General features: G+C 45.7%; 1 protein-coding gene across 2 annotated transcripts in view; it reads left to right on the top strand.

Annotated features, from left to right (window-relative positions):
• Positions 1–9,761, top strand: part of LOC116097150 (ATPase family AAA domain-containing protein 3) — a 23,494-nt gene that overhangs the window by 5,910 nt on the left and 7,823 nt on the right. For both annotated transcript variants that reach the window (XM_031379787.1, XM_031379788.1), the window contains exons 3-13: positions 358–459; positions 765–824; positions 1,568–1,637; positions 2,538–2,703; positions 2,959–3,028; positions 5,347–5,502; positions 6,012–6,068; positions 6,341–6,466; positions 6,685–6,809; positions 7,566–7,617; positions 8,014–8,084. In XM_031379787.1, the coding sequence (XP_031235647.1) occupies positions 358–459; positions 765–824; positions 1,568–1,637; positions 2,538–2,703; positions 2,959–3,028; positions 5,347–5,502; positions 6,012–6,068; positions 6,341–6,466; positions 6,685–6,809; positions 7,566–7,617; positions 8,014–8,084 (1,055 nt within the window). The remainder of the gene's footprint in view (positions 1–357; positions 460–764; positions 825–1,567; positions 1,638–2,537; positions 2,704–2,958; positions 3,029–5,346; positions 5,503–6,011; positions 6,069–6,340; positions 6,467–6,684; positions 6,810–7,565; positions 7,618–8,013; positions 8,085–9,761) is intronic.

Below are 9,761 nucleotides of genomic sequence, written 5' to 3'. Positions count from 1 at the left end.
AATTTCTCTGTGCTCAGAAGAATCCTTGAAGCTGGATGTGGTCATGCATGCCTTTAATCCCAGTACTTGGGAGACCGGCATGTGGATCTCTTGAGTTCCAGGACAGCCAGGGCTACACAGAAACCCTATGTTGAAAAGCAAACAACAAAACCCAAAAAGAACACTTGATGCCAGGGTTTTCAGTGAGCACAGAACCACAGAACAGGCCCCATCTTTAGTCCTTGTCTTTTGGACAACACAGGTATAGCATGAGCTCAGGGTAGAAGGTGAATAATATCCTGCCATTTTGTAATATACAGCACGATGCAATGTCTGTCACGGGTGTGAATCTTACACAGGCTCTTCTGTACTCTGTAGGAATATGAAGCTGCTGTAGAGCAGCTGAAGACTGAACAGATCCGTGTGCAAGCCGAGGAAAGGAGGAAAACCCTGAGCGAAGAGACACGGCAGCACCAGGCTGTAAGTGCACAGGCAGGAGTGGGAGTGGGACAGTGGGATGCCCCTCTGGATCTTTTAGTCACTGACTAGCCAAAGGTTTACTAAGTGGTAGTTGTTGTACTGAGACCTGGACCACTATTGTAAAAGTAGACAAAACACGATAACTCCAAACTCATGGACTCCTTGGTACATAGCCATTCTGTTTCCGCACATTTGTTGCTTACCTGAGCAGCCACTCCAGGGAAGGTCCAGATCATGTTCTCTGATTCTTCTAGTGGCTTCTCCAGCCAGAGTGAGTGAGTTTTTACTTCTGTCTTCTTCCGTAGAGGGCCCAGTACCAGGATAAGCTAGCTCGACAACGCTATGAGGACCAGCTGAAACAACAGGTAAGCAAGGCATAATACCTCTGAGAGACATGCAGTGTTCTTGGAGTAACATAGGAGAGTATGCAGCTGAGCTTTAGACAAGAATACAAGCGTTGCTGGTCCTGGGTGGATTTTCTCAGACATAGGCCCTGGCATGTTCATACTCACAGCCTGTTTGCACAATGAATGTGTCCAGAATGAACCAAAAGGCAGACATGTGCTGTACATGTACACATGTGTATAGACATATTTAAGCACATATATAAGCCAATGCAGATAACTTGTGATGCTCCCACAGTAGAAGTCAGTGGTTGTTGTTGTTATTGTTTTGTTTTTTGTTTTTTGTTTTTTTTTTTTTGAGTTACCCTTGAGGGTTCTTGCTAGATGGGCACCTGTCTAGCAAGGTCAGTGGATGGTGAAGGACAGGGATCCTGGGCTGTCCAAAACATAGATAAGCCTCCTTTGATCCATACTGGCTCCCCGCTGTGGGAGCTCAGCAGCTTCAGGCTTATGTTCCTGTTTTGTATGCTGGGGCTTTATAGCTGTTTATCTCAGTAGGTGGAGATCAGAATTCTGTAAGAGCCATAGAGCAGAGCTACAGGCCCTGGGGATTTAGGAACCATATTGGTGAGAGAGCCCCAAGAAAGTTGGGATTCCTCAGGTGGGCAGAAGCATTCCTGGCTTAGAGCAGTTGCAACCTGTTGGCTTGGTTTTTGTTGTCTTTCTGATTCTCAAACGCTTTTAACTTTAATGTGAATTTTCAGCAACTACTGAATGAAGAGAATTTAAGGAAACAAGAGGAATCTGTGCAGAAGCAGGAGGCCATACGGCGAGGTAGGAGGTCACCAAGCATGGATGGATTTCTTAGTCCTTAAGAAATGCCCCCATGGGGCTGGAGAGATGGCTCAGCTGTTAAAGAGCACTGACTGCTTTTCCAGAGGTCTTGGGTTCAATTTCCAGCAACCACAAGATGGCTTATAACCATCTGTAATGGGGATCTGATGCCCTCTTTTGGTGTGTCTGAAGACAGCAACAGTGTACCCACATACCTGAAAAAAAAATAAGTCTTTAAAAAAAAAAATGCCCCCACAGAGACTCACTGAGATCTCAAGTAAGGACTGCATTTACAGTATGTGCTCTGATACCAGACAGAGCGGATACCTCGGTTTTACAGAGCTAACTCTGGCCCCTGAGTAGAAAGGTCCAGATAATTGATTTGGATAGGAAAATTGCCCATGTTTAGTTCCTGTGGTAGAACCTCATTCATCATCAGCCCACCCTGCCACTTTGTACAAATGTGTCTCAACAGGGAGAACTTTTCCTGTCTTTAGGAGTCAGGAAAGGTTTGAGGCAATTTGTTGGTGTCACTATGCAGTGACAGTTGGCTCATTATTTGGTGTTTGGCTCTTACTGCTGACAAATAGGTACACATTATTTCATCTCATGACCTTTCTGGTATTCTGATAGTTAGATGTCAGTATAAGTAGGTTTCTGTCCTGACTATTCACATTTTTGTTTGTTCTTAAAATATGTCATCTGAAAGGTGGTCCAGACCATTTCTGGGGTCCTCCATCTTCTAGAAGGGTTTGCTGTTAAGTATGAGTTATTTACTGTGACACTGTGCTGTCCCTGGTCCATACAGTATCTAGGTCTGTGTGCGCATGTCAGCAGTGTGGACAGAGGCAAGCACAATATGGGCTGAAGATCACTGTCTTTGCCTTTTTTGTGGTACAGCCACTGTGGAGCGTGAAATGGAGCTGCGGCATAAAAACGAGATGTTGCGGGTAGAAGCTGAGGCCCGAGCACGGGCCAAGGCTGATAGAGAGAATGCAGACATCATCCGGGAACAGATTCGACTCAAGGCTGCCGAGCACCGCCAGACCATCTTGGAGTCTATCAGGTAAGGATGCAGCCAAAACTTAGTGCCTGCTGTCCATCTGCCTTGTGGTTTTCAGCTCAAGCTAGTAAGTCACTGAAGGTCATGAAGAGCCTCTATCCTCTTTTATCCTGCGGCTCTGGGTCTGCTCTTTAATACTCCCCCCTTGGTAGACTCATCTTTTGAGACTGACCTGAGAGACTTAAAAGGCTTTATTAGTTTCTTTTTGACCTTATCCAGTATCTCTTCTAGAAAGTCATGTGACTTTTCCCCATGCAGGACAGCTGGCACCTTGTTTGGTGAAGGATTCCGTGCCTTTGTGACAGACTGGGACAAAGTGACAGCTACGGTGTGTACTGCCATATATCCCTAGGGGTGAGACTAGTGGGAAGCTCTAGGGCACAGTCTCCAGGGACTTCCCTGTTACCTGCTGGCTGTGGGGATACCTAATATCTTGCAGATATGCTCATTACTGTTGTGCCAGCTCAGATTAGGGACATGAGCTGTGTAATAACTGTCTTTAAGAACTATAGTGAGACTTGATAGAGTATTTGAGCTTGGGACATTTCAGACAATTCAGTCTTATTTTAATCCATTTTACGTTGCTCTAACAAGGTATCCAAAGCTGACTAACTTAGAAAACAAGGTTTATCTGGTATTGGAAAGTCTGAATAGTGCCACCTAATGACTTCTAGGCCCCACTCTCAAAGGTTTTGCAAACTGCAGCATTGCATGAGACCAAGTGCTCATCATATAAGCCTTAGAGGGACAAGTCACATCTAGTCATGGCAGTAGCAGCCTACCTCCAGGCACTGATATCAGAAACAGCTAGAGCTCACTTTTTTTTTTGGTTTTGGTTTTTTCGAGACAGGTTTTCTCTGTGTAGGCTTGGCTGTCCTGGAACTCACTCTGTAGATCAGGCTGGCCTCGCCTGCCTCTGCCTCCCAAGTGCTGGGATTAAAGGTGTGCACCACCACTGCCCAGCCTTTTTGGGTTTTTTGGTTTTTTTCAAGACAGGGTTTCTCTGTATAGCCCTGGCTGTCCTGGAACTCACTCTGTAGACCAGGCTGGACTCGAATTCAGAAATCTGCCTGTCTCTGCCTCCCAAGAGCTGGGATTAAAGGCATGCGCCACCACTGCCCAGCTAGAGCTCATCATCCAGTGTCCTTGGGAGAAGGTAGTAATAACATCTAAAAAAAAAAATTTATTTAATTTTATTTTATGTGCATTGGTGTGAGGGTCTGAGATTACTTAGAACTGGAATTACAAACAGTTGTCAGCTACTATGTGTGTTCAGGGAACTGAACCCAGTTCTTGGGGAAAACAGACAGTGCTCTTAACCATTGAGCCATCTCTCCAGCCTTGGGATAACTCTTTTTTTAAAGATTTATTTATTTTTGTTTATATGAGTATACTATAGCTGTCTTCAGACACACACCAGAAGAGGGCATTAGATACCATTACACATGGTTGTGAGCCACCATGTGGTTGCTGGGAATTGAGCTCAGGACCTCTGGATGAGCAGTTAGTGCTCTTAACTGCTGAGCCATCTCTCCAGCCCAAGATAGCTTTTTTTTTATCTGCTTTTTTCTTTCTTTCCTTTTCTCTTTCTTTTTCTTTCTTTCTCTTTTTTTTTGAGACAAGCTTTCTCAATTACATAGGATATATTTATATATATTTATATTGTATTTACATAATTATATATATTTGTGTAGGATTGGATGTTCTGAAACTTGCTATGTAGACCAGGCTGACCCCAAACTCACAGAGATCCACTTGCCTTTACTTTCTAAGTGCTGGGGTTAAAGGTGTTTGCCATCGTGCGTGGTCACCTGGCATTTTTGGTAGTGTATGCCCAGCCAACTCCACAACTCTGCAAGGCAGGAGATGGGTTCTGTTTTGGTTTTTCGAGACAGGGTTTCTCTGTATAGCTCTGGCTGTCCTGGAACTCACTCTGTAGATCATGCTGGCCTCGAACTCAGAAATCCTCCTGCCTCTGCCTCGCAAGTGCTGGGATTAAAGGCATGCGCCACCACCGCCCAGCTAGGAGATGGGTTCTGCTATGTAAAGCTTCTTCAGAGGGTCACTGAAGACTTTCTGCTATGCTAGTGAGGTGCACAGGTTGATCCACTGAAGGGGAGTGCTGAAGGCACAATGTTTTTTATTATTTAGGGTGCTGAGGATAGAACCTGAGGTCTTAGGATTGCTAGGCAAGAACTTACCGGTAATCCACAGCTAGGTTGGAAGATGCCCCCTCTTTATGCCCTGCTTGACATGCTAATACATTGACTTTTAAAGGAATTTGTGGTTTGTGGTTAGCCTTGTTTTCTAAGAATGAAGTTTAACTTTTTCGGTGGTAAAAGAGCAGTGGAAGCCAAGACCCTTAGAGAGTACCTAGCCCTGTACAGCCAGCCACATTCCATTTTGCTGCCTCTGCTTTTGAGGATTCATGTTATAAGGTACAAAGAGAAGTGTTGTGGTGTGGAGTGCCAGTGATAAAGCTTTTGTTAGCACCTAAAGTGTTCAAGTGCATTGGCTGACTGTGGCGTGGGGTCAGACATCCAACCAGGGTCCAGTATGGGCAACCATGGGTCCTTAGCTGTTTTGGGAGCAGAGGATGAACTGTGGGGCAGAGGTGCAGTGTAGACTGCTGTTTTTCTGTCCCAGGTGGCTGGGTTGACACTATTAGCTGTTGGAGTCTATTCTGCCAAGAATGCTACTTCTGTTGCTGGTCGGTACATTGAGGCCCGATTGGGAAAACCGTCCTTGGTGAGAGAGACCTCCCGAATCTCAGTGCTGGAGGCATTGAGACATCCCATCCAGGTATGGCTACAGTAAGGGTTCAGCATTCCACATCCTTGCCAGCTCTCTTCCCATATCACAAACAAGTAGTATGCATTTTCTCTGATTGATTTCCCTTTCATGGTGGCATGGGTGTTTTCTCACAACTATGTTATACCAATGGGCCCTGTTAATCAGTGTTATCTAATTATATGACTGCCCCTGGGTTTGCTTTGGCTCTTCATGACCTGAGCTCGGAGTCTGTCCTGCCATAGAAGGTGTGAGTGTAGCATGGCATCTAGCGGCCTCCCTTAGACTCAGCTGCTCTCTGCTCTCTCTGACAGGCTTGTTCTCTGGTTTCAGCTAGGTCTCTTCAGATATTCAGCACAGGTGGTTGGAAAGATAAAGATCTATAGTAAAGAGCTGATCCCCAAGCCCCACAACAGACACTGTCTTTTCAGCTTTGACACTGGGGTACTAGTCTTGGACTGTGTGGGGCAGTACTTCATGGTAGCTTGTGTCTTGCCAACTGTGGTGATGTCCCCTACCAGGTCACCAGGCGACTGATCAGCAGACCCCAGGATGCATTGGAGGGTGTCATCCTCAGTGTAAGTCACTGTGGCAGCTGTGATTTGGGAAGCCCTGTGAGCCCCAGGGAAGGGACAGCAGAGTTGAGCTGTTGTGTTTATATGATCCTTATGCTTGTAGCTTTGGGATCCTAAAATACATGTTACTGTCAACCAAACCTATATTTAAATACCCCATAACCCAGTCTGTATCCACAAGTAGGCTGCACTAGAATACCTATGGTCCTTCCACTCCCTAAGGCTGTCTGTAGGCTGGGAGACAAGGTTCCCCAAACCTCATCTTGCTCTGGCAGCCTAGCCTGGAGGCACGGGTCCGAGATATTGCCATCGCAACAAGAAATACCAAGAAGAACAAAAGCCTATATAGGAACGTTCTGATGTATGGGCCACCGGGCACTGGCAAGACACTATTTGCCAAGGTAAAAATTCCTGGCTGTGAAGGTGGGACTGGGTTCTGCTGGGCATCTTACCCTCAGGCAGCTTTTGTCACTGGTTCTCAGAGCACTGCAGTGCATTCAGGGGCCACTGGCTCTGATGGTGGGGGATTGTCTATGCTAGGCAGGGTTGGCTGGTGGAGCTGTAGGGTTGGGACTCTGAAGGAAACATCTGCTCTGTTCCCTCACCCCTCTCTGTCCAGAAACTTGCACTGCATTCAGGCATGGACTACGCCATCATGACAGGCGGGGACGTGGCCCCTATGGGGCGGGAGGGTGTGACTGCCATGCACAAGGTCTTCGACTGGGCAAGCACCAGCCGACGAGGGTGAGCATGTAGCCCCATGTACATAGATTTCTATTCCTAGGGACCCACCAGGTACCTAGCTAAGGCCCTGATGCCTCCCTACTTTCCTGTCCTTGAAGTTGTGTGTGAGTCCATGGGTAGCCTCTTCTGAAGACAGCTAGGGGTGGGTGCTTATGCTGAAGGGTCCATTAGAGAAAATGTCATGCTGAGGATGAACATGCAGCTTCCAGTACAAGGGTGCTGCCATCAAATATAATTACTGCCAGGAGTGAAGAGCTAAATCACATGGGGAAAGGAAGAACAGCCCGAGGCCTCCCTGACTGTGGGACCCTGTGAGAGTTGGCTGAGAATGTCATTCCAGACATGCAGTACGCATGGCTAGAGGTCCCTGGCATTGCTACTGTGCCTTGATATGTCCTTTTCTTTGGACTTGGCCATTTCCCCCTAGATAGTCACTTCTTTCTATGCTGAGCACCGGCAGCATCTCAGCTCTTGCTCTGACCTGGTCTGGCAGCCTTGAGTGAGACCTGTGGGCAGGAGGAACATATGCCATCAGAGCTGCAGTGGGCTTTTAGTGTTGGGGTCCTGGAGGCTTTGAGCTCTGCTCTTTACTGGGTTAGAATGTTAAGAATCCCTGACAGGGCATGACCTGTGCTCTTGCTGTGGGGCAGATTCTCTCAGGGCTATACACTATACTTCCTGTTGCTTCTGGGACCTTCCTGATGTTGGCTTGTGGCATTCAAGCATCCTCTTGCCTGACTACTCTCTGGTTCACAGACTCCTGCTCTTTGTGGATGAAGCAGATGCCTTCCTCAGGAAGCGAGCGACAGTGAGTGTTCTGACTATCTTTGGGAGTTGGTCAGAGCTGGGTGCTCTAAGCCAGTCTAGCAAAGGACTAGCCTGGAGGTTGCTATGACATAGAGCACAGAAAGGCTAGGCTTTCATGCTGTACAAGATGAGGCTGCTGTTTAGTTGCTTTTCCCCCTAAGTCTGGGAAGTTTGTGATTGGAGATGCATAACATTAACATGTACCCCCACAAACCACACCTGCCTTCTACAATGATTGTGAATCAGCAGGAATCCAAGGTTTGGCTATCAGATCAGGCTTGTGTTCCTAACCTCTGTCATTCCCTTCGAGCAGTGTCTCCTGTGGACACTTTAACTTGGCCATGTACAAAACTGCTCCTTGGGCTGGAGAGTGATGCTGAGTATTTCCTTTCTGTAGGAAAAGATAAGTGAAGACCTCAGGGCTACTCTGAATGCATTCCTACACAGGACAGGACAACACAGTAGTAAGTAAGTACAATCCTGCCCCTAGCTCACTGTGCAGAGTATTTCTGGGTACTGTTAACTCTTGGTCCTCACAAGGGAGCTAATGTATAATTGACCATCATGAACTCATGAATTCAATACATAGTATGTGGGTGGGCAACTATCTGAGCTGTCTTCATGTTCCTACCTGGGAAGGGCTCTTTTTTTTTTTGTAATTGCTCAAGCTAATCTTTAATATAAAGTAATTGAACTATAAAATACTCTTGTCAATTGTCAAACTATGAAAACACTTTCATTGGAAGGCATTTCTAAATGTTATAATCACCATAAACTCAATAGCATCAGCTAGCTTTCTGATAATAGAGGCAGAAAACCACAAGGGAAAATCCTGCCAACTGGTAAATGTAAAGCTAGGGATGTTTGCTCTGGAGACGTAAATAGCAAGGTATGTAAATACAAAACAGAAAGAAAAAAGCTATGAGACCCCCCCCCAATAATCTTGTGATTTTTAAATGTTTTGTTACAGTGTGTGGGTAGATATGTGCATACCATGTGCATGAATATGGGTATATGCACACCATGAACATGTGATATGTCAAGGGAAATTTTCAGGACTTGATTCTCTCCTTCCCTAGTGGATTCCAAGCTCCTGGAGCAAGAGCTTTTACTAATAAGCCATCGTACTAGCCCCTTAAATGTTTAAAGATTTATTTGGCTTAGGAAAAAACTATAGCTGAAAGGCTCAATAAAAGCTAAGAATCAAAAAATTATTTTAAAAAAAAAAGCTAAGAATCAGAACCAAGTTTATATTTCCCCTCTGTACTTAAAAAAAAAAAAAACCTTTGGATTTCCATGAAGACAGTACTATCTCAAGAGTCTGTGCTATGCACAGACATACACATAATTCAAGTCTCTCCTATGCTGCAAATTGGTGACATCAACTAAAGGGAAAAAATCAATATACAAAACAAACAGCTCTTCATACATTCCCTAGTTTATACAGTACTATCTCAGTTCTTGTGAACAATCCTCAGAAGATGCTCAGAAAACTAACTCTGTCCAAGGCAGTCCTAAAAATGTCCAGGGCTGGAGAGATGGCTCAGCGGTTAAGAGCACCAACTGCTCTACTGAAGGTCATGAGTTCAAATCCCAGCAACTACATGGTGGCTCACAGCCATCTGTAATGAGATCTGATGTCCTCTTCTGGGGTATCTGATAGCTACAGTGTACTTACATATAATAAATAAATAAATCTTTAAAAAAAAAAAGGTCCTATTTCTTATATAGGGCCTCAGATTTGGGAAGGGCTCTTAAAGGCACGTTTCAGAAAGGCAATATGAGACATGAGAAAGTCTGCTAGGTTAGTCCCTGTCAACATGGCCACTCAGTTCAAACATCACCTCATGCCCTTTGACATCAAGCTGTTCATATGCAGCTGAGCTAAGACACTCCTATTGCTGAATATGTCTTAAGACTGCTTTCAGGACACTAGCACCTAGAAATGAGCCCGGAATGTGTTTGCTCTTCCTGAAAGCTGAGCCCAAGTGTCATGTGAATGGAGCCTTGGTCTTTATCTGTGATACTGGGACTGGGGTGGCATCTAGGCCTTGAAAGAGACCCCATTAAGAGGTGTCTCCCAGCCGGGCGGTGGTGGCGCACGCCTTTAATCCCAGCACTTGGGAGGCAGAGGCAGGCGGATTT

This window comes from Mastomys coucha, unplaced genomic scaffold (assembly GCF_008632895.1).
Source record: "Mastomys coucha isolate ucsf_1 unplaced genomic scaffold, UCSF_Mcou_1 pScaffold18, whole genome shotgun sequence".
NCBI lineage: Eukaryota > Metazoa > Chordata > Mammalia > Rodentia > Muridae > Mastomys > Mastomys coucha.
The sequence above is the reverse complement of the archived record's forward strand: the minus strand, read 5'-3'. Positions and strand labels throughout refer to the sequence as shown.